The sequence below is a fragment of the Mus musculus genome, chromosome 6 (assembly GCF_000001635.26).
Source record: "Mus musculus strain C57BL/6J chromosome 6, GRCm38.p6 C57BL/6J".
NCBI lineage: Eukaryota > Metazoa > Chordata > Mammalia > Rodentia > Muridae > Mus > Mus musculus.
In genome coordinates, this window is record NC_000072.6 from 134,428,225 (window position 1) to 134,455,679 (window position 27,455).

Genomic DNA, 27,455 nt, shown 5'->3' on the forward strand with positions numbered 1-27,455 from the left:
ACTGGGTACACTGTAGCAATGGCTGAGACTACTACAGACTCTAGAAGCCTTAGGGAAACCCTGGGATCAGAGGGAAGCACTGAAGGGAGCCGGGTTTGCCTTCCTTCATTGCTGACCTTTGTCTCAGCTCTCTCTCCTCAGCCCCTAGAAGTGCCAAAGTGCCTCCGGGGTCTTTAGCACAGTGAAGGATAGAGCAGAATTCTCTCCACGAAGGCGTCGTTTATCTCAGACCTTGAGACAGGGTGTGGATTTTTTCCACTGTCTGCTGTCTATCCGAAACCAAAAAAAAATGCCAAAGAGGCTTTGAGTGGGGAGCCCTCCAAGCACGCTAACAAGAAAGAGCTGAGGCTTTATTGCCGTCCCAAATGTGCCTGGGAGGTAGAAACTGATCCCGTCAGGCAAGCTAAAGCCAAGGCACTCCTCCCTGCCTACAGGAGGAACCCAAGACTCCAGTACTCTGTCTTTCCCAGAGAGACAGAAGCAGACAGGGCTATGGAGATTTACAGGCGTTTTCTCTCAGGGTTGTGAGTCCAGGACATCACTCTCCTCTCCTCTGCCCTACACCTTCTTGGGCCTGGCTACATTTATTCCCTGGTCTCCCTTGCCTCTAGCCAAGACAAACTTGTGGGTCCCGTAGCTTCAAGAGACGGGGCCGTAAGTCAGAAACTCGATTCGCTCAGTTTCTGGCTGTTCCGTTTGGATTCTGTTCTGTAGTGACGATCATTTTCACGGTTATGTTTACGAAGTAGCAAGCTGTGGAAGGAGAACCCTCATAGGCCATGTCAGGGGCAGCTATGTTTTAATCCAACTGCCATTCCAGCCTTGGGGACCTCAGGAATTTGTTCTTTTCATTCCCACGTGTCCCACCTTGTAGAGACATGGAGTGAGAGAGTATAAATTGTAGTCACATAAAAACCAACCAAGCTTAAAAGTAACATAAAAAAAAGAAAAGAAAAGAAAGGAAAACCACATAAGGGAATAAAATGAGCTTAAGAAGGAGATTAGTCCCCAAGAAAATGTCACTCTGCATTTGGGCTTAAATTTGGCTCCACGCATTCTGACAATGGTAGGATTATAATCAGATGTGGCACATATGGGCCTGGGAAGTTGATTCAGCTGGTAAGGTGTTCTCTGTGCCCAGAGCCTGAGTTCAGAGCCCCAGCTCCTATACGAAGCTATGCATAGGGGCGTGTGCTTGTGTGTGTGGCACAAGGACCATCTAGCCAGTCGGTCCAGCTCAGCTCAGCACCAGTTCAGTAAGAGCTCCGGTCTCAAAAGCTAAGGTAGAAAAAAATGGAGGAAGACTGCCAATGTTTCTACATGCACGTGGGCACACACACACACACACACACACACACACACACACACACAAGGGCTGTATACTTCACATAAGTAGCATCTGCTGAGGAGGTAGGAGGAAAAGAGGAAGGAGGGCTGGGGTTGGGGCTCAGTGGTGGAGCTTTGGCCTAGAAAGCAGGAGGCCCTGGTTTTGACCCCCACCATGTGGGTGGAAATGGGCTGTAACTATAACCTAGTGGAAAAATAAAAATTAAATACAAATAAGAGGGAAATGTCTCCTAAGAATCTTCATGGACGTGATTATGTGTCGTGGAACTGATGTCTTCAACAGGATTCATATAGTGGTAAGTTTCTCAGGGAAGGATAGGAAGGACCCGGTGAAGAAAACAAGGGATGGGACTGCAGAAGTCATGAATGGTGAGATTTATCAACTAAGGACGTGAATGCTTGCTTCCCTCTTCATCCCTAACCAAGACACACACCTTGCCACTAGAAAGAAACATTTATAAAGAAATAACTGGAATTTTTATCATCCCCAACAGATGGAGAAGACCAAATAATAAGCAAGATTGTTGAGCTGCTGAAATTCTCGGGGGATCAGTTGGGAAGAGAGGTACGGAGCTCCTGTCTGCACCTACGCACTAGGGCAGGACAAGGAATTGTGAGCCAGGCTCTAACCCTCATCCTCTGCAGAGTCCTGGCTTCTACTTACTTAGTCCTAAATTGTATTTCCCTTGGAGTCCACATCTTCATGCTGGCAGCATCTCAAGAATGAATCACTTTGGGAAGCATAAGGAAGTCTTCTAGAGCCTCCTTGGAATCTCTGGAAACTAGGAACGCAACTGTGTTCTTGTAAGAGGAGACGTCGGAAAATGAAAACTTGCTGCATGAGTTTTATCACCCTCTTTCCCCGTGTAACTGAGTCTCAGGGGATTCTGTATGTTTGCAATTGCCCAGCAGCCTGGATGTGTGTCTCATGGCTAGTCAAAGGCTGGGATCCTCTCGGAAATCCTCCCATACAGTTGTTGGACTGTGCCCGCCTAAAGTCTCTCTTAGCAGTTCACCTAGTGGGGGCAGTCTAGTGCAACTTAGGGAACCCATTGAAGTGGAGAAGTGGAGACCCACCCTTTTCATCAGTGAGGCAGCTGTCCCCAGGTGACATTGAAGAACAAACTCATAGTGTTGTCAGAAGACATCGTCTGTGTCTTGTGCCCACAGATAATTACCCATCTCTCGGGTCTGTCAATCAGGATCTAGCTTATAGATTTTTCTTTTGTGGTCAAGACCTGTTGGGAGGAAGTCGGGTCCAGAGACAATGTGTGTGGGCTTTTGCAGAAGGGGAAAGCAGAATTAACTGGTAGCAGTCTCGGCAGGATCACAGCTCTTCTTCCAACAGCCTTGGCAGACATGTGCCTAGGTCATAGAGAAAAAAAAAGGTACAGAGGGCCTAGGGAAGGTGTGGAGTGAAAACTGAGGGTACTGGGCTAACGAGAAGAGAGCAGAGTGTGTGAGCTTTGGCATCACTGGCAGGGCTAGGGTGAGCCTCAGAGGAAACAAGAATCTGATAACATCATAGATATGGAACTCAAGCAGCTGTTCCAGCAGTTCACAGCCCCTCAGCATGAGACTCAACTCTCTGGTACTCATGGCCACCCATCCAGTCAAGGATTACCTTGTGAAGGAATTGCTTCATCTGTAGAAATTGCTATTAAACACCAACAACCAGTGGAAAATGATTAATGTGGTACTAGGCATGGTAGCACACATCTATAATCCCACACTTGGGGCTTCAAGCTAGCCTGAGCTCCAGAGTAAGAGCCTGTCTCAAAACCAACAACAAAACAAGAGAAGCATAGCAATCCAAAGGAAACGAGAACAGAGGGGAGGATGCTGGAGGTGAAATCAACTGGGTTGAATAATGGGAAAGGAATCTGGATTTTTTTTTCTGTACGTTTATTTATTCATGTGGAGGTGAGGTGGGGTGTACATGTGCCATGAAAACACATGGAAATCAGAGGGTCTGTGTTCTCCTTCTACCATGGATCCTAGGGGTCTAACTGGGGCTTGGCAGTAAGTACCCACTGAGCCATCTCACCAGCCCCGCCTCCTTTTATTTTTAGTGAACAAATGCACGTGGGGAGTCTTCCCTGGCTCCACTGTGCCCCCAGGTCTCCTCCTCCATGACTAACACCGTGCTATCATTATGCTTGTTCAGAGAGGAAATCAATAGACATGACAAATGAAACTGCACTGAGAGGATGAGGCAGAGGGCATGCCCTCAGTCTTGGACCCCATCCATCATCCTGCCTTTTGAAAAGCACACAGCGCTATTTTGCCATTTCCACTAGACTGTGGGCCCCATGGGTGAGAACTTGAGTCTTCATCAACCATGACTCCTGCCCATCTCTGGTGCCTGGGAGGTATCTGAGCATTGAGTAAAATTTTTAGTTTTGTCCTTATTTGTACCCATGGAAGGGATTAACAGAGCAGGTTCATGGCTCCACTTGGCTCTGTGAGATGTGGTGCCAGGTTGGCACTGCAGTCCAAGGTCTCTCTGCTGGTGCTTTGGGGTGCAAGAATGGCCTTCCCATGCCTCCCAATTGCTTCTCCTCTTGTACACAGATAAAGAAAGACAAGGCTTTGATGAGCAGCTTCCAGGACGGGCTGTCCTACTCAACGTTCAAGACCATCACAGACCTGTTCCTGAGGGACGTGGACACCAGAGGAGAATCAGAGGTCAAAGCTCGGGGCTTCAAGGCTGCCCTTGCAATAGACGCCATCGCCAAGCTCACGGCCATCGACAACCACCCAATGAATAGAATGCTGGGCTTCGGGACCAAGTACCTAAGAGAGTACTTCTCCCCCTGGGTTCAGCAGAATGGCGGATGGGTAAGTTCAACCCACAAAGAAAATCCCTTCATCAGGGCACTGTGGCACATATGTGCACTTGGGAAGCCCAGGCAGGAAGAGTGTGAGTTTGGGAGCAGCCTGGACTACGCAATGAGAGACCTTAAAACACACACACACACACACACACACACACACACACACAGCTTCTCTAATAAGGGATGGATGACAAGATTTTATAAGACGGAGGGACCACATCTGTGAAGAGGGTCTCAAGTGGCAAGAGACAAGTCCCATCCACCGGAACATATTTTTAGCAATGATCTTCTTTGTCCACAAATATTTACTGAGCTCCCAGAGTGTACGTCATAGGGGGGGGGGAGGGTTAGAGGAAGCAGGAAATGAGGAGCTGGTGAGACATGTTCCAGTGGATGCCATGTCTGTTCTCACTAACTCTGCAGCAGCAGAATTCTGCTGGCCAGATGAAGGCAGGGCACACTTGTTCACACTCCTTGATGCTACGGGATGTGGGCTGATCTTCCCACGGAGATTCAGGCTTGCGGTATTCCAGCATTGCTGCTTAGATCTCAACAGGGGCATACGGACACAAAACTGGAGAGTGAACAACTGGACTTGGATCTATTTTTGATAAGCTGAGAGCAATTGTAACAGCTTCCTTCCTTCTGGGCCTCAGCCTCAGCCCTTCCTCCTTCACTGATCTCTGTACCCTGAGATCCCCCACAAACTAGCATATTCAAGATTGACCAACTTGGAAAAGATGGTCTCTCCAGAGCTTTCATTCCCAAGAAGTCAATGTTAGTCTTAGGAGGAAGAGCCCTCACTCATTATCCTTGGGCTTCTTTCATACTGTGTTCCAGGGGCCAGCAGAATTGAGTCGGCTTTAGATATGGTCTTCCTCACAGGCTGGGAAGTGTGGCACACCTTTTCCACTGAGCTGAAAATCCTGCCACTGTCCTCAGTGGCACCCCACTTAACTTAGCCCAGCCTTCTACCCATTGCTGCTTCTCACTTTCACAGCAGGTTTGACAACTGGGCAGTGTGCTAACCACCCCCAAGTTCAAGCTGCCTGACTAATTCTGAAAGGATTAGATCCCTCAACAGTAGTTCAGTTCCCCCTTCTTCTTGTCAAGAGACCATTGAGTCCCTCTGCTGCCTTTCTTTCCTGACCACTGTGAGGGGGTGGGGGATGAAAAGCGGAATGACCAGGGATGTAGCTCGGTGATGCTATGGCTGTGTGTGTTTGGCCTGTATGAGGCTCTGGGTTCGATCCCCAGTATGGAGCAGGGAGGGGCAGGGGGAGGAAAGGAGGAGAAGGGGAGGTGAGGGGGGGAGAGAAAATAGGAGAGGAGGAGAAGGAAATGAGGATAGGAATTGAAGAGGGAAACAGATTGGAGGAGAGAGAGAGAGTGAGAAGGGAGGGAGGGAGGAAGAGTGAGGGAGGGAAGAGAACAAAATGAACTCAAACCAAATGACTGATAAAAAGTGTTAAGTTGTGGAGGCAGGCATGCAGAATGGGGCACTATTTTTGCAGGTCATATGTTGAAATAAATGATTTACATCCAGAAGACATAATGAACTCTTACAATTCCACTATACTTAAAAAAAGACAAGTAATTTAATTTTTTAAATGCTCAATAGATTTGTACACTGTTTCTCTCAGGAGGCTATAGAAATAGTCAACAAGCAAAGGAAAAGACACTTGCGTGCTCACTTCAGTTGTGGGGAGATGTAAGCCAAAAAGCTGAAGAACTCTACCCTCTGGGATGCTTGCGGCAAGGATTATCTGTGAGGCTGTGGGAACTGGAATCCCCCTGATTACGTCGTTGGTTGGATTGCAGAACCATACAGCTCCTTGGGGGAACAATCTGGCAGTTAGCAAATTGTTAACTACAGTTAAGTAGAGTCACCAGGAGCTGGGTGTGTAGCCCAGTGGTAGAATACACACTCAGCAGGCAAACGCAGTGAGTTTGATCCCTGACACCACAAGAAGTAAAATGAAGCTACCACCTGCACACCCCAGAAACGGAAAACAGATTTTCACCCAGAACATGAACATAAGTGTTCATGGCAGTATTCGCTATTTGCAATAGCTGTGAAGCAGAAACAACTGCAGTGCCCATCAATTAATAATGGCAGTTAGCAGAAGGGAGCTCACACTACATGGTGGAATAGGACCGAGCCACAAAAGGAAATAAAGCCCCGTGGACCTTAGGAAACCTTATGCTGGGCTGGAGGGCTGGCTCGGGGGTTAAGAGCATTTGCTGTCATTTCAGAGGATCCAGGTTTGATTCCCACCATCCATGACTACCTGTAACGCCAGGCCCCAGGGTTCCAGTGCCGCCTTCTGGCCTCTGTGGGACCCCATACTTACGTGGCCACACTCCCAGACACACATGCATATACAATGATTGAAAAATAAAAGTAAAACTGGAAAAAAAATCATTACGCTAGGAATCCAGACAGGAATGCCCCTGGTTATATGGTTCTATTCCTATAAAATGTCCAAAATAATCACTCACAGAAACAGAGCCGACAGTGAGGGACTGGGGCTGGCCACTAGTAGGCATAAGGTTTCATTCGGGAGTGGTGAAAGGGTCCTCGGGTCAGGGGTGACAGTTGTACAGTTCCCAAGAGGAAGAGCCATTAAGCTATGCACGTTCGCAGGGAGAATTTTATGGTAAAATTATATTTTTGGTAAATATTTTTTTAAATGGTTCTAATTCCAGTAATCAGACAAAAGGAGAAGTGAAGGCAGATATTTTAACATTTAACTTGGCTGCTAGCTAGAGAGAAAAGAAGAGTCAGTCAGAGGAGGCCGATGAGTCCTTCTGGAGGAATTTGGAGGGGGCGTTTTAGAGATTAGATGTTCATGTGGCTGCTGACGGGTGTGTGTGTGTGTGTATGTGTGTGCATGTGTGCCTCTGTGTGTGTGTATGTGTCTCTATGTTTATATATGTGTGTCTGCGTGTGTATATGTGCATGTGTATGTATATATATGTGTGTCTGTAATTTTTTGTGTGTATGTGTGTGTACATGTATGTCTCTGTGTATATATGTATGTGTGTGTGCATATATGTGTGTGTACATATGTGTGTCTCTGTGTGTGTCTGTGTTTGTGTGTATGTCTATGTATGTGTGTCTGTAATTTGTGTGTACATATGTATGTGTGTGTGTCTGTGTGTATGTCTGTGTATATGTGTCTGTCATTTTGTGTGTGTGTGTGTGTGTGTGTGTGTGTGTGTGTGTGTACACGTATGTCTTCTTAGGGGTTGACTCCAGGGCCTCACATGTACATGGTAATCTGTGCTCCACTGCTAAGTTATCTCCCAGTACCTATTTGTTTGTTTGATTGGTTTTGTCCCTTCCATTCTTTTTATTTATGTAATTTTTGCTTTTGTTTTTTGAAACAGAATCTCCTGTAGCTCAGACTGTCATTGAGTTCCTGGGCTTCCTCCCTCTATCTCCTAAGTGCTAGGATTTCGGTCTTTCTTTATTTCTGCCAGTTCTGGAGCTCAAACTGAAAGGCTTTGAGAGTGTGAGGCAAGCACCCTCCCCAGTGAACGGCCGCCCGCCCGCCCGCCCGCCCCTGCCCGCCCTGGTTGTGATGAGCCTTAATCTTAGCTCTCGGCCTTAGGTTGGCTTAATTTGGAGAACGTCAACTAGAGGAGAGAGAAAGAAGTGATATTGAGAACTGACTTTGCCGAAGTGCCAGGAAAGCATTGGAAAACTAAGGACTATTGAAAAGGGATGTTTGTGAACACACATAAACTGATACCACCTAGGGAAGTGTGAGCTGGGTGTGCTGATATATGCATAATCCCAGCTCTCAGGGCTGAGATAGGATGATAGCTGTGAAACTGAGGCTAGCCTAGACTACAGAGTGAGACCATGTCTCAAAATGAAAGAAGGGAAGGAGAGATGGAGTGGGGGGGGGGGGGTTGGAGGAGGGAGGAAGAGGAGGAGGAGGTAAGGGAGGAGAACCGGGGAAGGAGTGGGGAGGGAGGAAGCTCTGGGCTCTTGTCTCCATATTGCAGGTTTCCTGGGCTCGCAATTAATCTTCCCCACTCAACTTCAGTTTGCCTAGGACAATATGATGGATGTGTCTTAGTTAGTCAGGATTTCTAGTCCTGCACAAAACATGACCAAGAGCAAGTTGGGGAGGAAAGGATTTATTCAGCTTACACTTCCACATTGCTGTTCATCACCAAAGGAAGTCAGGACAGGAACTCACACAGGGCAGGAACTTGGAGGCAGGAGCTGATGCAAAGGCCAGGGAGGGTGCTACTTACTGGCTTGCTTCCCCTGGCTTGCTCAGCTTGCTTTCTTATAGAACCCAGGACCACCAGCCCAGGTATGGCACTGCCCACCATGGGCCCTCCCACCCTTGATCACTAATTGAGAAAATGCCTTATAGCTGGATCTCATGGAGGCATTTCCTCAAGGGAGGCTCCTTTCTCTGTGATAACTCCAGCTTGTGTCAAGCTGACACACAAACCCAGCCAGTACAGGGTGCCTCCTGGCCTCACCTCTCCTGTTACTTTACATACACCAAGGATGTTGAACCAGTACTTGTACAGTGGGGGGCTTGATCAGTCACCGAAGAGGCAAACTCCATCTCCAAGTCCTGCCCCTTTAGCTACTTTTCTCAGAGCAGAGCAGGAAGTGAACTGAGAGGGGAAGGGTTATTTTGTCTCATGGTTTGAAGGGGTGACAGAGCCATGGAGGGGAGGGCAGCTGCATGGTGGTGGGAGTGTGAAGTTGAGACATCCTGGGTAAACAGGAAGCACAGAGCAATCAGGCAGCAGAGCTAGGCTCTAAAACGTCAAGGTTCACTCTCTAGTCCACGTCCTCCAGTAATGCTCCACCCTTTAAAGGTTCCACCAACCTGAGAAAACAGCGTAGTCAGCAGGGCTAAGTGTTCAACGCAAGCATCTGCAGGAGTGACCCTTCATAGCTAACTCCTTTGTTGTTGAGTGAGGCGTGTATTCACACAGCCACATGAACTCCTGTGGCCTTCATCTTCCATTGCTCCTATGGAAGAAGTTTCCAGCCTCGGTCACAATCAGTGCTTCTTCACTTACTTTGGGGACTCTTAAAGGGGTCTCAAAGCCTTCAAGTATTTCATACAGCTGCTTGTTAGCCCCAGATGTGTAACAGGGGGGCCTTAGCCGTGCTTTCTCTGCAGGCACACACCAAGGATGCCAAGCCTCCTCCCTTCCCACGCCCTCCCCAACCCCAGCCCGTGTTTTCACCTCAGCAGTGGGTCAAACTTGCAATTTTATGCATTTTCTTTCCCTTCCTCCCTTTAGGAAAAAATACTTGGGATCTCACATGAAGAAGTAGACTGAAATAGCCAAAGACCTGTCGCCTGGAAGGTCCCTTGTGCAACAGTGGTTCTGTGTGCCCACCACTCTTACCATAGACTTCAGGAGAAAGTTAAAACATACCCAGCAGACAGTGTCTAGAGAACCATCTTTCCTTTGACTCAAGAGGCATCGGGAGAGGCCTTGCTCTCTTCAGCTCATAGAACTCAGTAGCACGGACTTCGCTGAGGGCACTCGAGTCCTCCACTGAATGTGTGAGGGGCTCCATAAAGATAAGTGATTGTTTTACCTCTAAATGTTGAGAACGGAAACCATCCTGTTGCTACACCAGTGGAAGCATTCGTTCGGCACGTGTCTGTCGGTCTCATGGAGGTGAAACGATAAATATGTGTGTGCTTACTTTTTAGTCTCTAACACTATTTGTTCCTTATACTGCACCTGGGATGCCCTGATTACTGTCTCGTGTCAAGCTTACCCTCAGGAAGACAGCCCTATTCATGTCAGAGAGAAAAACCTGAGTTTGCTGTTATGTCTAGCTAGCTTAAGTCTTGCTAACCCGTCCTCTCAAAAACTACTGTGGTACCTTGACAAAGTCCATTTGGTACAAAGCCATCTTCACAGATTTCTCTGTGTGATATACCTGCACCCCACCACATCAGTGCGATCGAGAGCAAGGGCACACAGGTACCACAAGAAGATACAGAGGTCAACCTCGGGTGCTAGTTTTCATCTTCCTCTTTGTGCATAGCTTCTTACCCAGGCTGGATCACTCCTGAGCGTCTGGGAGTGTCCCGCCTCCGCCTCCTCCCTTACAGCCACAGCACTAGGGTTGCAGGTGTACCCTGTGACACGCAGCGTTTTAGGTCGGTGCTGTGGATTCAAATCCAGGTCCTCACACTTCTGTGGCTAGCACTTTACCCACAGTGCTACCTCCCCAGCCTGAGCTCTGGACTATTAGGACCCCTTAGAAGTAGCATAATGGTTGGTAATTAATAAAATAAATAAATTGAAAGTTTGCTGGAAAAAGAGTTGCCTGTAACCCAAGCTTTCAGGAGGCTGAGGTGGGAGGGCCGCAAGACTGGGGCCAACCAGACATACATAATGAGTTCAAGACTTTGTCTCGACACTCCCCTTCCAAAAATGTTTTCTATTAAAATAGTAAGTTATCGTAGTAGGGCTTCTCTGAAGACCAAATGTGCTAACCTACATAAAGAGCTCAGGACCTAGAGTTCTTAGGACCTAGTTAGTGTTAACTGACTGCCCCACTCCTACTGTGAGCCGCCCACAGCTCAGTTCAAAGGGCCCCACTCTCTTGAAGCAATTACAGGTTGCTCTTTTGCTATTGATAGTATGACTGGGAAAAAAAAGACCCCCCCCCAAAAAAAACACCCCAAAACATTTAGACAGACATTTGAGTTTCCAATACTCAAGAGAGGCTGAGGCAGAAGGCTTGCAAGTTCCAAGCTAATCTGATCTACAGAGTAAGATCCTGCCTCAAAAAAATTTTTTACAGGTTCTTACACATTTTTGGATAGCTGGCACCTAGAATGTAGCCTGAACAGATAGATCAATGAGGAAGGAGCCGGTCTGTTATCAAAGGCATCACTAACCGCACCATAAGAGGAATGTGTTCCTCCTTTGTTTTCTCCTCTGCGTCCCTGTTCTCTGTCTTTTGTCCAGCCAAACAATTAAGCTTCCCAAATGTGTCACGCATCTCTGCACCTTGGGTCCTGAACAACATCCTCTCCACTTGGAATGTGCTTGCGTGCCAGCCTCCTTCCCCGAGTTCTCCAAATCCAAATTTACTCCTTCATTCCCCCCCCCCTCCCCCGTGCGTCATTTACTGACGCTCCGTTGGCTGCCACAGGGCTGTATTTGGATGTCTTTTCTCGAGGGTGATCCAACGCATTCCCCCTGCAGACGTTGGATTTAGTGCGCTGCGTCCTGTGAACCGGCGCACACAGCCTTTCTCAGTGGCTCGGGGAGCTCTTTTGCACAGATGCAGTTTGGCTTTACACATCTGACACCAGGCATCTCCTTGGCACACGGTTGCAAGCCAGACCCCAGCCTCTCTGCCACAGCTTGTAAATCAGTACAACTGGAGTGTGGCCCAAGATACTCGGAGTCATAACAAACACCGCATGTGATTCCAGAAGCATGCGCAGCCTCTAGTCAGGATGCTGTGACGACAGTAACCAGATCTGCTCTCCTGCTTAAGGCTTCGGTTTAATTGCAGACAAAATAAACGAGACCAGGATGGTAGTGGAGACCTGGATGCTGACAGATGAGAAGCTACATGAGTCCGTGATTGCTTTAGAATGAGGCATGGAAAACATTCCCCGGCTTTACTCCAACAGGGGAACCACCCAGAGTCTCTTAGCCAGAACCGACGAGGAGGCTTCAGAGTCCAGGGAACGTGGGGAGGAAAATCGCACCCCAAGCTGCAGACAGCCCTCAGATGAGCACAGATCAACCTGTACATCTGGAAGTACTGAAAAGAGCACTCCAGAGCTCACAGGGCCAGGAGGGACGCCAGTTTGAAGACTAGGCGGAACACTCAGAATTTCTCTGCAGGGAAATGCTTGCTGCACAATGCCCCATTCATTGCCGGTGTAGTAGACGGATGTGGGGGCACACACTGGTAATCTCAGTGATGGAGACGTGGAGACATGAAGGCAGGGTCTGCAGACCAGCCAGTCTAGCTGAGTCAGTAAACTCTGAGTGCAAGAAGAGACCCTGTTTTGCAAAATATGGTGGAAAATTACTGATTGAGGGAGACATTTGTTTGATTTCTGGCCTTCACACACACACACACACACACACACACACACACACACACACACACACACACACACAGGTCTCAAAGGCAAAAGGGGACATTTATTTCTACGTTAATAAGATTTGAATGCTTGGGCTGGGAAGATGACTTACGGAGTAAAAGAGCTGGGCATACAAGCACGAGGACCAGGTTTCAAATCTCTAGAACCTACATAAAATGAGCATCCGTAACCCCAGTACTCCAATGGGGAGATAAAGGACAGAGTCAGGACAATCTCCAGACCCCTTCAGGCCAGCAAGCATGGTGTCTGCAAAGGGAAAACAACTAAGAGGCCGGTCCTATGACAAAATAAGGTAGCAGATGAAGTCTAGCACCCAAGGTTGTTTCTGACTTCCACATGCACACTACGATCCTCCACGTGCAGCACACACGCACCTGAATTCACACAAACGAATTCATATGCACACACACACGGAAACACATTGTACAAACACGAATTAAACGTTTTTCAGCACATCAAGGCAAGGCACACCTTAAAGCTCATCTCTTGAGAGGCAAACGCAGGCGAATCTCTGAGTTCCAGGGCAGACAGATCCTGTCTCAAAAGATAGAACAGAAGGGATAAGCTGGGTATAGCAGCAGACAGGAGGCTGTGACTGGAGGATCTTACACTCAAGGGGACAATGATGTTGTGTATGTGTATATAATATGTATATATACGATGTATATAATCATTATTAATCCCCTGAACCCAATTAACGATGCTAATATGCATATAGGTATGTGGCTGTCCAATAACTCTCCCTCAATTAGCAGCCATCAACTCTTAGCTCTTCCAACAGTGGTGGAGTTGGAAATAGTAAAATAATTACTCAAGAGACTAAAAACAGAATTAATATATAGTATAGTAATTATATTATATATCCTGCAGAATTGAAAGCAAAGACTTGGACAGATAACTTTAAACTTTTATTTTATTGGGCATGGCATGTGTGTGCAAAGGAGTGTCCCAGCATGTATGTGGAGATCAGAGACCATCTTTCAGGAGTCAGTTCTCTGCTCTCCAAGGCATCCAGGGATTGAAGTCAGACTCAGGCAGCAGGCACTTTTACTGGCTCAACCATCTTGCTAGCCTCTGAACAGAGACTTTATTTTATTTATTTTTTATTTTATTTTTCTCGAGTATATGTGTGGTGTGTATAGATGAGAGTGGGGGCACATTGTGAATGCACTCACAAGTGCACACATGTGTGTAGAGGCCAGAGGTTGACATGGAGGGCCTTCTGTCTTTTCACTGAGACAGGATCTAACAGTTAAACCCATAGCTCACCAATACAGTTTGTCTGACTAGGGAGCCTGGTGTGAAAATTCCCCCATCTGCCTTCTAATCACTGGAGTTATTGGTGAGTCACCCGGCCTGTCCAGCATTTCTGTGGGTTCTGAGGATGCAAACTCTGTCCTCAAGCTTGAGTAGTGCTGAACTCTGCCTGGCTTCAGGGATCGACCTAACCAGGGCAACAAGGGAATGAAGAAAGGACAGACACACATACAGAAGAGCTGGGATTGGGTACGCTTGGATCATTATAGTGGCCACCAAATGCAGCCCCAAACCTCAGCATGCCTAATGCATACAAGAAGGTGGGTTTGTAGCTTTAGTTGAACAAGGAGGCAGGATGAGTTAATTTTTGGTAGGGGTTCTCTATAGGGAAACATCCCAGGCTGCAGCCATTCTGGAGGAGGAAGCTGTGGTTGATAGCATCCACACACGCCGTCAGCATTCAAAGAGAGGGACCAGAGGAAAACTTTGCCATCCCTTTGAGCCTCACCCTGGAAGGCTTTGTCACCCATGGGGTCTGAGGTGTTGGAGTCCTTGACATGGCTGTGTTCATGTCAACAATACATTCAGTCAAGACTTCCACTCTCAACAGCACGGCCAAGTGCTTTGCCACTGAGTCATCATCTCTCCAGTCCTTGAAACTAACGTTCACAGCACTGTTATTCCACGACACCTACAATACTCAAACTATCCAATTGCCCTTCAAGAAACAGCTGGATAAACAAAAGTTTGGTACATTTAAAATATTATTTGGCCTTAAAAAAAGAAAAAAGGAAGAAAATTCTAACATCCTACAAAACCTTGAAAGCATCATGCCAAGTGACACAGGTGAGTGGCAGAGAGGCATCTATCCTGTCACTCATTTGAAGGGCTAACGTAGATCCTATTAGACAAGGAAGTCGAATGGAGGCTTCCAGGCACGGCAGACGGGGGTTATTTTGATGAGTAGTTTTTTTGTTTTTCTTTTTTTTTTTTTTTAAATTTTTTTTTGTTATTTATTTATTTATTATATGTAAGTACACTGTAGCTGTCTTCAGACACTCCAGAAGAGGGAGTCAGATCTTGTTACGGATGGTTGTGAGCCACCATGTGGTTGCTGGGATTTGAACTCTGGACCTTCGGAAGAGCAGTCGGGTGCTCTAACCCACTGAGCCATCTCACCAGCCCCTTGTTTTTCATCATAGCTATTTTTATCATTTGCTTTTTGTTTATTTTGGTGACAGGATTTCTCACCACACAGTCCAGGCTTACAGGTAAAGCCCACCAAGCTAGCTCAGCTTCGCACAACGAATAAAGTTACGGAAATGAGTGGAAACATTATGAATGTTTAATACCATGGACATGTACATTTAAAACTGGTTGTAAGGCTTGTCACTGTGACGGGGTATCTCACAGCTCAGGCTGACCTCCCACTGTGCATAGCTGAGATGACCTTGAATTCCCGATCTTGCTTCTACCTCCCAAGTGCTGGGATTACAGGTGTGTGCGGCTATTTGGCTGATGGTAATGTTTACCTAATTTCAACTTTAGAGGTTAGAGGGGTGGAGAGGACAAAGGGTAAGAAGGAAACAGGAAGTGTTGCTTCTGAGGTTCGTTCTGAGAGCACAGGCAAACAGGTCTAACTTGCTTCCAGGTAGAATACAGCAGTCAGGGAGCGAGCCCTGTAAACCACAAAGCAGCCAGAAAGACCGTGTGGGACATGCAACTCTACTCATAGTTAGCCAACTCAAAAGAAGCCAGAGGAAAGGAAGTTAAGACTAAAAGCGGGACATGGTGGAACACACGTGTAGCCTTTGTCAGGAATGGAAAGCAGGAAGACCCTAGTTCAAAGGTAGCCTGGATTACAAAGTAAGGCTGTTTCCAAAGAGAGGAGGGAATAGGGAGGAGGAAGGAGAGAGGAACGGAAAGGGGGAGTAGACAGTCACAATGACAGCTGCTTTAGAGAAACAGCCAAACATTTCCACTAAAGGGAAGAGACAGTCAGATAAGAATAAATTCCAACTAACTTCAACTCTCAAGGTGAGGTAGGCAGATCTCTGAGTGTGAGGCCAACTTGGTCTACAAAGCAAGCTCCAGGCCATCAAAGGCTGTCTCAAAACACACAAAACAAGTAAACAAAAGAATAAAGACCCCATCAAAGCCTGTGGGGCTACCATTTTTGTTTACATGTGTTTAACGTGTATGGCAATGCAGGGGTCACTTCTTTCCTCCCACTATGCTGGTCCCACGCAGGTCCTTGGGCTTGGCAGCCAGTGAGCCTCTAGCTACTGAGTCACCTCAGCTGCTGTTTATTTATTCTAAATTGTTTAATCTATACACAAAGGAAAGGAAATGAAAGGACAGAAAAGCATACACAGGAGTACCAAGAAGCTGTGTGCTGGAGTATTACTGTCAGACAAGTAGACTTCAAAGAACACATGGACAGAGAAGCCGTACACGATGCTAAAGGGTGAACGTGTTTTGAGAATGTAACAATTCTATTACATGCAGGCAAAAACTTAAAAAAAAAAAGATAAAACACGCAGAGCCACAGGGATGTTTGGTGATTCCAACTCTTTTTGGAAACAGGAGATGACAGAAAATCCATCAGGATACTGAAAAGATGAGAGATTCCACCGACTTTTGGAGCTAAACCCGCCAACCAGCAAAGTACACATTCTCTTCAGGAGCTTGAGAAACAAGCATTGTCACCACCACCGTCTGGCCCATAAAACAAGTCTCAAAAAAATGTAAAACTTAAATCTGACCTTTATGGAATTGAGTTTTAAAATAACAAAACAATGGAAATCCTCCAAATATTTAGAAATTGAGCATACTTTTGTGTGACTCATCACTCAAAGAATAATTTTAAAAAAAAATCAGAAAGTTATAAACTGAATAAGGAACACAGAGCCAGGCATGTCGGTAAAGGCTTGACAAGGCACACTTTTAACCAAGTACTCCGGAGGCAGACACAGGCAGACTCGAGTTCAAGGTCAGCCTGATTTATGAACCCCTGCCTCAGGACAAATGAAGAACAAGCCCCCTACAAACTCCCCCAAAAAATCAAAATGAAGAAAATCTAAAACATAAGTGTACGCAGACATGACTGAACAATCGTGGTGGTTCGAACGAGAATGACCCCCATAGACTCATATATTGGAATGCTTGGTCCCCAGTTGGTGGAACTGTTTGGGAAGGATAAGGTGTGCCCTTGTTGGAAGAGGTGTGTCACCGGGAACAGGCTACTCAAAACTCGCAGCCACTCCCAGTGTGGTGTGCTTGTGCGTGTGGCTCACGCTGTAAGTCATCACTACTGCTCCAGAACCATGCTTACCTGCTCAGGACCATGGACCCACCCTCTGCAACTGGGAGCCTCCAACAAACTCTCTCTTCTGTAAGTTGCCTTGGTCAACTTGGTGTCTCATCACAGCAATAGAAAAGTGGTAACAGCCCATCTCAACACAACAGAGCAGAATTGGGAGTCACAGCCTTATCCTTCTCAGCACCGACAACCTGTTTTTGATAGAAATTCTGACTGGAGACGGTCAGCTTCCAGCAGGCATTGCCTATCAAGTTTGGCCATCAATCAGTTGATTACTTTTGAACGTGGTAAAGGGAAAACTCAGGATAATGTCTGGTGCACAGTGAATGCTTGCCAGATTTTTAGTAAAATTATCCATCATCTTAGCAGCCTTTTTACAGGGGAAGATCGATTTTCTCCTCTGCCTAAATCTTAATTCACAAAAGCAAGACTCAGGTAGAAAGCTTTCCATAATGATCCCAATGTGTAGACTGCATATCGGTATAAATGACAAGGGTAAGCCAGGCATGGTGGTGCACACCTTTAATCCCAGCACTCGGGAGGCAGAGGCAGGTGGATTTCTGAGTTGGAGGCCAAAGTGAGTTCCAGGACAGCCAGGGCTATACAGAGAAACCCTGTCTCAAAAAATCAAATAAAAAAAAAAAAAAACAAAAAAAAAAAACAAAAAAAAAAAACAGACGAAGAGTACTGGCCACAAGAATTCATCAGGAGTTAAATTTATAGAAACAAAAGCTACACACCCAAGGCAATGAATACAGAATAAAAGAACTGTTAACTATGGTACCAAAAGCCTATTTGGCAAGAGGAGGCCCCAGATACACAGGGCTTCTCACCATCCTTAGACCACATTGGGTTCAGGTAAGACTTCAGCTCTTTCTGTAACTGGAAATGGCATGACCTTTATGCTGGGCCTTTCCTACTTCCTTATAAAGGAAAAGTGGAAATAACAAGACTTCTCTCAGGAGGAATCAAGAGCACCTGTTGAGACCCACTAGCATCTGGCTTCCGTTTTAAACTATCGCCTTCCGTCAAACCAGCCACATGAGACTGAGTGGGACCTGGTGTTGATGTTCTCATTGGTTTAGCGACACCAATCTTGCAGGGCAGCGACACACTGAGCTCCATACCACCACTTCATGGCTAATTAGGGAGAGAGACAGAAAGGGCATCGCCCATCCAACTCCACCAATGAGAACACATCAGGAAGCCCGAGGTTCTTTGTAGGCACAGGTGCTTCAGCCCAAAGCCAGCCCGCCGCCCTTTTCAGTTCTCCATGCAGACCTCAAAGCTGCCTTTGCAGTGTGGGAAATACGGCAGTGTTAATCACACAAAGCACAGTCATTTTCATTTTTTCCACTGATTTTTCCACTGTTTTATTATAAAAATCAACATTTCATTTGTTACAATTCAGCTGTTTGTAATAATCAAAAGGGGGGGGGGTTATACAAGGTATTTATACAGTTTATAATTAAAGCACTTATTTTACAAAAGGGGGGAAGTGAATAAGCGGACAAGGGCTGACCAAATGTTGGCCATTATAATATAAATACATCCTTGCAAAGCACCATCATTCCAAAGTCGATGTACAAGAAACACCAGCTGACTTTAAGACAATGATAAAGATTAAAGCTTAAGAAAACGTTCAGACTCAAAAAGGACAAACAGCAAAAGCAGCACCAGATCCTTCACTTGCAACAAGGCCGGTCAGGTTCAGCCTCCTGTATCCTCTCTCCAGCCTCCTCTCACCGGACTGATGGGAGCAGTCCCTTGCCTTCCTTTCCTCTGAATACTCATATTTAGGCATCGATACAGATACACAGCCACATGGATATATGTAGCTATACCACTCCCTCAACTTTCTCGTATTTGATGGAAAAACAAAAAAACAAAAAAACAAAAACAAAAAACAAAACAAACAAACAAAAACCAAAGCAAGCCCCAAGTGGACAGTGAAGCAGAAGCAAGCTGTCTAGCACTCTAAGGGAAGAAGGGAAAAACCCAATGATGAGTGTGTCGGGCCATATTCTGAGTACAAGACATCAATTTGTAATCCTAAAAATTCCCTAGGAATAAAATCAGGAGTGCTTTCTAAACGCCTTGTGAAAATGTTAAACAATGTTTAAAATGACAGTTTCCTTCCCTGAAGGAGGTGACTCTTAGGTCATCAAGGTAAACCCGCGCATCTGCCACCTCCCCACCGCCCTTACTCAGGTGTAAGCTGAGTTCAGTGAGCTGTTCAGTCGGAGAAAGCCACGGGCTGTATGGATCTGTGAGGCACAGTATTTAGGTCACAAATGTGTCGTTTTGTATTTGAGGCCCAAAGTCCTTGACTTGAAAATCTAAGGTTTCAAAAGCCTAATCTTGACATTCTTACAAAGCAGTGCCTTCCGGGTCCTCAAAGCACGTCTCTTCTCACAGCCTGTTTTAGGCCTGGGGTGAGGAAACCCCAGGAGATTAAACAGGGATTCTGACATTTTAACTAATGCTTAATGGCAAACTTGTTTAGGACTCAGTCTGTACCCACACTCATGCACGGCTCTCATTTGTGAATTCTTAAATACTGCCAACCAACTGATACCCAAACTCCTATCTATAGTCTAATTTTGAGTAAGAAATCAGTTGGTAATTGTTTCTATAAAGTTATAAGGGCTACACTAAGCACTGTAGTCACTGAAAGCAGAACTATTGGAACTGAACAAGACTTTTGTTTCTGTGCCTTGCAGGGAAGCCGACTTCCCTGCAGAAAGCCTTCTTGGTCACTAGACAAATCTCAATTAACTGGTGAGGTAACTAACACAGCTATGAACTCAACTGTTTTCACTGACGGGCCTTTTTGACAAGACAAAAACATGTTGTCCCCCAAAAACTGTTACCTAAAATAGATGGCCATTTTTTTACAAGTTAGTATTCATTGCGAAAAAGATTGTAAAATTTTAAAACAGAAGGAAAATACTAATAACATTCTACCCACCGACTCTAAATTAAACCTTATCTTCCTGTGCCATTTATCTGACCTAAGCAAGAACTCTTGGGCCTTGGTTAGAAGACTTGGGCTCCAAATGAGTCAAGTCTGAGTCTTAGTTCTAGAAGACTGCACGGCAGAAAAGCTTACTGCAGTGTACAAAAGCAAGCTAGACAAAAGCTCACCTCATACCCTCTCCGATCAGTGAGCAGGCACACTTTAAGATATGCGTTCAAAGTAAATACCCTTGTAACTATGAAATCTAATCAAATTTATTCATGTTTCCTCTTGAGTAATGAATCTAGATGCAGCCTAATTTAAAACTGTCTTTTCCCTCATTTTCTCTTATGTTCAATAATTGAGACACAGTTTATTTAAACGTAACTGTCCATGTAACTTGAGTATCATCATCTTCCTAACTTTTGATTTAACGACCCTCACTAAGACGTACCCTGAGCAATCTTCACTGCGGCTGAGCGGCCCCAGAAAGAGGCTACTGAGACTGACCTGAACCGCCTTCAAATCATTTCAACAAACTGGCACACAAGTTAGTATTTTGCAAGAGGCCACTGCCACTCAGCACAAGCACTTGGACTGAGATGAAACAAGCCACACCGTTCCCGGCACACGACAGTGCAAGTCTCTCCTACATGGGAAGCCCACCAGATAAAGACGCACATTGAAAATGTAAACATAAAGAATTCTCCAATTCTGACCGATACCCAGTATTGCTACCCTCCCATCTTCACGTAAGTGTTGAGTAGCCTGTGCGTCACAGGAGGCAAGTTCAGTGTCCAGTCTGTCTTAAGGCTCTGTGCACTTCGTCTCAGTAACAGGAAGAGTTAATGCTTATCTGACTGAAATGCAGGACACAGGTAGATTGCCCTTTACTTAGATGCAAGGCCCCTGATTCTCACTAAGCTGTCCACAACAACTACGCATTAGTCAGAAAGGAGTTTTTTCTCTTTAAAAACGTTCTTAGGCGTTTTGTTTTGTTTTTTTAAAGTCGCTCAAACTCTGCCAAATTCTGAAATCAATTCTTTCATTGTTTCCCCTTAGGCTCTGAAATTCATAGCTACAATTCAATATATAATTTTTAAAATGTATTCAATAATTAATCGACACCTGTTAAGGTAAAAATCATACTAGCTTAAAAAAAGTTCAGCTTTAGGAGAGGAGTGCTAGGCACATGTGAAAGCAGGAAACTAGTCCCCAGCAGGGTCATCCCACAGCCAGCCCCAACAGTGACAGACATAGCGGCCCGGTATGTGACAGTAGGTCAGGCATGTGACAGGAGACTTCCATTGTCTCCACTGCTCAAATTTCTGCAGCTGAGAAGTTCACGGTGTCTTCTCATTTAATCCCACTGTTAAATCTGTGAAATTATCTTAATCCATAATGGGGTAGGAGAGAGCACACAGAGAGACACAGGAGGAGACTAAGGACAGACTGTGGGCCGTGTGAACACACTCATTCACAGCGCATACCGAGAAGCTACCTCACAGCACATCGGCAGAGCTATGCCTGCAAACATCACTCTGAGAAAAGCTGGTCCACAGAAAGTGAAAATGTCACAAACAGTTCATCTAGGGGACGCCTACTAACAATAAGAATTTCTGTTTAAACAGACTGTTTCTAACGAGAGCACATTGAAATGTTTTACTAACAAAATACATAAAATGATTTCACACTGTGATATTGTATGCTGCAAGGATACAAAGCTAATTTACAAGAATATAACAGTTAGATTTGTGATTTTTAAGCATTCTTATATGTTCTAAAAAGACACTTTAATGAGCATTAAAACAATTGTGGAAGACCAATAATATGGCTAACTTTTGATTATGCAAAAACAGCCAACAACTTAAAAACTCAGCCAATTGCTGAACGAACAGAGTAGGTATACTGAAATCAATTCAATTTCGTGTTTAGTAAATTCCATTTAATCAACTCCTCAGATTAAAAAGCTTAAATAAATCATGGCTCTTGGCAAAACAGTCTCCAAGGTGTTGGGAGGCAGACCGTGAGAACAGCTGGTGTTACCATGGACTGTGACAGGCGAGAGCTCTCAGCAGCTCCCGCGAGAGACGCTTCAGCTCCTACAACAGCAGCACTCAAAACGGATCTCACAACTATCTATTTTCCTCGTGAAAATTGCTGGATTCCTGGAGAAAACAAAGCCCTGTGTCCAAAGTTAGTACTGTTATTTCTTCTTTCATGGGTTCTCGACTTGTCGGCCCTCAAATGTTAGTTAACCCAAAGGCAATTTGGCTACTTCCAAGTTTGCTACTCTAAGATGGAATTACTTTCTCCTTTTTATTTTTTGGTATCGTTAAAACCCAGACACTCCTGGTCAGTGATGCCTTTCTTTTCCTGTTTCCTTTGTACTCAGTCTCTTCACTGGGCTTAAGGCATGCTCTGTGTATTTAGTTTGCAAAAATAAAACTTTTAGTACAAATTTATTTTTTATACAAACTTTTATGGCACAAGCAGCAAAACTGCTGTTTTAAGAAAATATATAAATATTCTTTTCTTCTGTACAAATATCTCCAGCACCCACCCACTTTATAATGTTAACTGTACAGAGTCTGCCTCACTCTTCTCTATAGCTCCCTCCCCCCCTCCAGATCTCAACCAGATGTGTATTTACATGTCCCGGTGGAGGCAGTCAGAGGAGGAGGGGCCCTCCTCAGGAGGAGTCCGTGCAGGGGGAGGGTGGTGGCGGGTAGAGGTGGTGGGAGTAACTCCTCTCCGTGTATGGGGAAGGGGGGCAGCTTTCATAGTTCTCCTCCGCTGACAAGTACTGGCTTCGGGGTGTGGGCGGTGGGGGCACAGGTTCTGAGTCATAGTTCACGTCACTGGTGTAGCCCTTGGCTGTTGCCACCGAGGTCATCCTCCGGCTAGGAGCATAGTCACTGTCACAGACATCAGTGCTGCAGGGTGTGGTGGGCGGTGCAAAGTGCCGGTAGCTGTACGGCCTATAGCTAGAGCAGGAAAGCAATAGAGCACTGCGTTAGTTTTATAGAAGCAGACTGCATCAGAAATCAGTCTGAAGGCTGGGAGCTGGTGCAGTCGAAATCTGTGTAGGGGATGGGTAGTTCGCGTGACTGCTGTGTGCAGTGAGCCCATGGGTTCAATCCCCAAAACCATCACAACCAAAGAGCCACTGCTCTTCACAGACATGGATGGAGAGGCAACGAATAGCACATCAACAAAGGAAGACCTACGCAAGTAAAATGTAAGTAGAGGCAAGTAAAAAGGGATGGAGTTGGAGAGCAGAGAGGAACTCAATTGGGCCCCAAATAGCTCTTCTATCTTGAGGTAAATCTAGATGCGTGTGCTTGCTGTGCACGAGGCCCTGGGTTTGACCCCCAGACATATTGAAAAATAAAAATAAAAAAAGAATAAAAGCAAACCAACTCAAGAGCTGTACCTATCGATGCACTTTAGAAAAGCACTCTGGTTTTCACTGGTGCCGGGAACTGAGCCAGGGCCTTTCCCCCAGAGCAAGTGGTCTACTCTCAGCTCCAGCCTTGGTGGTCTAACCTCTGCCACACACCTCGCACTCATGATCTCAGCAGCTCCTGGAGCAGCAGTGTGTAGAATGGGTCTTCACAGTCTACGCTCTCACATTCTTCAGTCATTCATAATTTGCCTGATAGGTAAGTTATGATGTCTGAAGACTTCATTTCTTTTCAAAGTAAAATATTACACGATTCAGGCTAAACTCCCAGTGAGGGCAGATCTATCCCATCACTATCATGTGCAAAGGGAAACCCTTCTAACTTGCAAGTAGTCGTTTTGATTTCTGTGGGTACCCGGGTATACAGTCCTAAGTATGGTTTCAATTATCAAAACGATCAATTTAAATACTCAGACAGTGCGTGAACTTTATAACAGAACAAGAGTCTAACATGCTTACACTTGTTTACCTACCTTCTTAAGTAACCTACAGTTCATAAATTTGAAATGTAATTATCTAAAAAAAAGTGCCGTGGTGAGGAACACTCCATGAAGGCAGAGCCGACTACAACACTGACTTATCCCCGGATGACCTCTTAGGACTCTAATTGTAAATATGGTTAAGCTTATCTTATACTTATCCTAAAGATTCATGCATTTACTGTCTCTAAAATACACTGACTGCAAGACCAGGGGCAAGGGCCAGAATAACTGACAGGGAGCTCATAAGCTTCCTGGGGGCACAGCACCCAGAATTTGCTGCCCGCAGCCTGGCCCCGCAGCCGCCCTGAGCAGGATTGGGGCTTGCAGCTTCAGTCCAGCCAGGACACTGTCAGAGCGCTTTTCCTGTTCTGTTTCACCTTTCTGTCCAAGCAGGTGTCAAAGGCTAGCAAGATTTTTGGAATCAGAATTTTAAAAGCTAAATACTTCCAGTCTTATAAGAAAAGGAAAAAAAGAAAATTGGTCAACAAAATTCTGTAAATCTAAAAATCATGGCAAATGACAAAAAGGTTAAGACAGATTTTAGACCTAATACAGGAAATGATTTAAAAACTGTTTCATACTTTGATCTATGTTTTATTCTAGCAGAATTAAATAAGTTGTAAATAAATAATTTTAGGTTCTGGTTCTCCTTTTCAATTTTCAGGCCTTTCTCTGCTTTTGATTAGAACATGCCTGGGGCATTCACGACCTTACAGTAACTCATGGACAGACCTATTGGATGGAGCCAGCCCTATTGGTCCTAGCTGACGCTGGCAGGCAGTTTCCACTGTACCTCCGTCTCTGCAGTCACCCTGATCCACGTGACTGAAAGCAAACATTATTCTAATGGCATCGGCACTGAGGCCTGCAGACACAGAATGTAGCACTCCCGACCTTCTGCTGATGTTTGAAGAGCTTGGAAGAGTGACCTGCTCAGCACACTCACATGAAGACAGGCCACCATTTCCTGTTGCCACTTACAAATATGCTCTGTTCATTTTAAGGAAACTTGTTTATAACAGGCAACTAACTACATAAAACTTTCATTCCAGGTCACAGTGACGTATGTAAACATGGACCAAGCTTCTTCTCATTTCTCTTTCAATGTGATGCTCCTGCTGTATGCAAGTTCTCACGACGCTCTGAACTGTCTTGCCTAGTTCTCAACTGCATTACTCAGCTTGTGTAACTGCCTATTAAAATACAGAATGGGTCTGGAAAAGAAGGCTCAACAGTTAAAAGCAGTGACTGCTCTTCCAGAGGTCCTGAGTTCAATTCCCTGCAACCACATGGTGGCTCACAACCATCTCTGATGTGATCTGATTCCCTCTTCTAGTGTGTATCTGAAGACAGCTACAGTGTACTCATATACATAAAATAGATAAATAGATCTTTTTTTTTAAAAAATGCCCAGAGAAAGAAAGGATTTACAGGTGAACAAAAATCCTGTTCTTTGGTGATCATGGTCTGTATGTTCACAAACAGAATATGGAAAGGGTGTGTCTTACCTGTAGGACCTATGTGTGGAAGGACTGTTGGAAGAATAACCAAATTCCATGGTATAATGGGATCTTTCTGTGGCAGGCGATGGTGGTGGGTTCAAAATCTAAAAGGAAAACAATTAAAATATTAAGCTAAGGACAATCCCCACAGATCTCTGTCTCCTCATCTTTGTGTCCGTTCTTTCCCATTGCAGTATTACCATACTCTCCTTCCCAAAACAACTGCCTTCATGACTGTGGCTCCCTTCCTAGACCAGTTCTCCATCCTGAACAGGGCCAAGCAGAGAGGAGAAAACAGGTCACCTACGTCACTGGTGTGTTTGGCACAGGCAGATTCTACTTTTTAAACAGAATTTTTATTAGTTTAAGAGGAATTCTAAGTGTCCTTTCTCTTAAATTTTATTTTTATGCGTGTATGTACAAGAGCACGTGTGCATGCGTGTCTGCAGGCCAGAGGACAACCCTAGTTGTCATCTTCAGGGACACTGTCCACCTCCTTTAGGTCAGGCTTGCTCAGGCTGGAGAGATGGCTTAGCAGTTAAGAGCACTGCCTACTCTTTCAGAGGTCCTGAGTTCAAATCCCAGCAAGGACATGGTGGCTCACAGCCATCTATAATGAGATCTGGTGCCCTCTTCTGGCTTGCAGGCATAGTGCAGGCAGAACACTATACTTACTAACTTACTTACTTACTTAGAAGGGGTGGCGGTGGGGGGAGGCAGGCTTGCTCATTAGCCTGGATTTCTCTAACTAGTCTAGACTGGCTGACCAGTGAACTCCAGGGGGCCTCCTGTTCCCAGTTCTGCAGCCCTGGGATTATGAGTGAGGCTCAGTTTTTATCTTGTGCTCCCAGGTCCTCTTGCTTGTGAGACAAGCACTCTAATGACTAAACTATCTCCCCAGCCACAGCTGCTGCCTTTAGTAAGTCTGTCTGGCTCCTTACTAGTTTAACTTTATCTGAATTATGAAATTACTATCTAATGCTTTCAACTATGTTGAAATTATGTTTCAACAGTAAATTTAAAAGATTTGCAAGCACAGGGCAGTGGTGGTAAACTCTCCACTGACTCCTATGTGCTTAAGCCCCACATTGAAATGAATTCATCTAACACGATATGCACTTTAACAGTGTAAAGAAAGCAAGAGCGTGCTTACTGCAGGGAAGTAAGTGCCTTTGGTACTGGAAGAACTGCTTGAGGAGGCTCCCGTGACGTGCGCTCGATCATAGGGGGGCCCACTGCTTCCCCCCATGATACTGAGGGAACTGATCATTGATTTGCCTCGAGACATTCCTGAAGGAAAGAAAAATGAAGGGTGAGTAACATTTATAAAAATACACGAAACAGCTAATCAACACTCTAGTTAGAAGAACATCAACTAAAGCAACATCCACCCTCTTTTCCTCCTAACAGCTGTAAAGAGTTCATGGAAAAGGGAAATGAACGTCCAAACCATGGGCTTCACTGAGAACTGGCCTCAAGTAAGGCCAAGCAGCTCCCACCTGACTCTGTCCGTGGAAACAGCCCTTCAAAGTAAGCACCTCTCATGGAAGACTTAAGGAAAGAACTGTGGGGGTGAAGACTGTAAACCAGAGTAGGTCAAGCCAGCAGATAAGCGCCAAAGAATGCCAAGTGTTTTTATAAGACAGACACAATGCATAGAAGACACTTCTTTTTTGGTTTTTCGAGACAGGGTTTCTCTGTGTAGCCCTGGCTGTCCTGGAACTCACTCTGTAGACCAGGCTGGCCTCAAACTCAGAAATCCACCTGCCTCTGCCTCCCGAGTGCTGGGAAAGAAAACACCACTTTACCTACAGAACTCAGACACCTCTGAACTCAAAGCTCCTAATGCTAATATACAAGTTCTGTTTGTTCCAAGTAGGGTCCCATTCCCACTGCAAGTAGGTACGGCAACAAAGACGCATCATTACTCACCAGCTTAAATAGTGTGGCTCTTCTGAGAGTCACAACCATAGTAAATTCCTATTTTCAGAGAGCTCTGACCAGGCATCTCCTCCAGATGCATAAAAACCCAGGATTCTTTTCACTAAAGGCACTAAGCACTAGGGAAAGCTTTACTCCCCAAGAATATTATAGCCAGGCGGGAACATCTGGCTAACCCACCTCACACCTCACACC

General features: G+C 45.5%; 2 protein-coding genes and 1 long non-coding RNA gene across 5 annotated transcripts in view; 2 read left to right on the top strand and 1 right to left on the bottom strand.

The window, feature by feature from the left end:
- Bcl2l14 (BCL2-like 14 (apoptosis facilitator)) overlaps positions 1 to 10,500 on the top strand; it is a 42,396-nt gene extending 31,896 nt beyond the window's left edge. For both annotated transcript variants that reach the window (NM_025778.3, NM_001355686.1), the window contains 3 exons: positions 1,842 to 1,912; positions 3,922 to 4,188; positions 9,477 to 10,500. In NM_025778.3, coding sequence (NP_080054.1) covers positions 1,842 to 1,912; positions 3,922 to 4,188; positions 9,477 to 9,515 — 377 coding nt within the window. In that variant the 3' untranslated portion in view covers positions 9,516 to 10,500. The remainder of the gene's footprint in view (positions 1 to 1,841; positions 1,913 to 3,921; positions 4,189 to 9,476) is intronic.
- A 7,751-nt stretch (positions 10,501 to 18,251) lies between these two features.
- Lrp6 (low density lipoprotein receptor-related protein 6) overlaps positions 18,252 to 27,455 on the bottom strand; it is a 120,438-nt gene continuing 111,234 nt past the window's right edge. Inside the window, exons 21-23 of one of the 2 annotated variants that reach the window (NM_008514.4) lie at positions 26,473 to 26,609; positions 25,326 to 25,423; positions 18,252 to 22,856 (exon numbers count right to left, since the gene is read on the bottom strand). In NM_008514.4, coding sequence (NP_032540.2) covers positions 22,562 to 22,856; positions 25,326 to 25,423; positions 26,473 to 26,609 — 530 coding nt within the window. In that variant the 3' untranslated portion in view covers positions 18,252 to 22,561. The remainder of the gene's footprint in view (positions 22,857 to 25,325; positions 25,424 to 26,472; positions 26,610 to 27,455) is intronic. The other variant, XM_006505657.4, reaches the window with a different exon arrangement.
- Gm52921 lies at positions 22,853 to 25,469 on the top strand. The gene is made up of 2 exons (XR_003956530.1): positions 22,853 to 23,110; positions 24,482 to 25,469. It is a non-coding gene; the product is annotated as a predicted gene, 52921 (long non-coding RNA).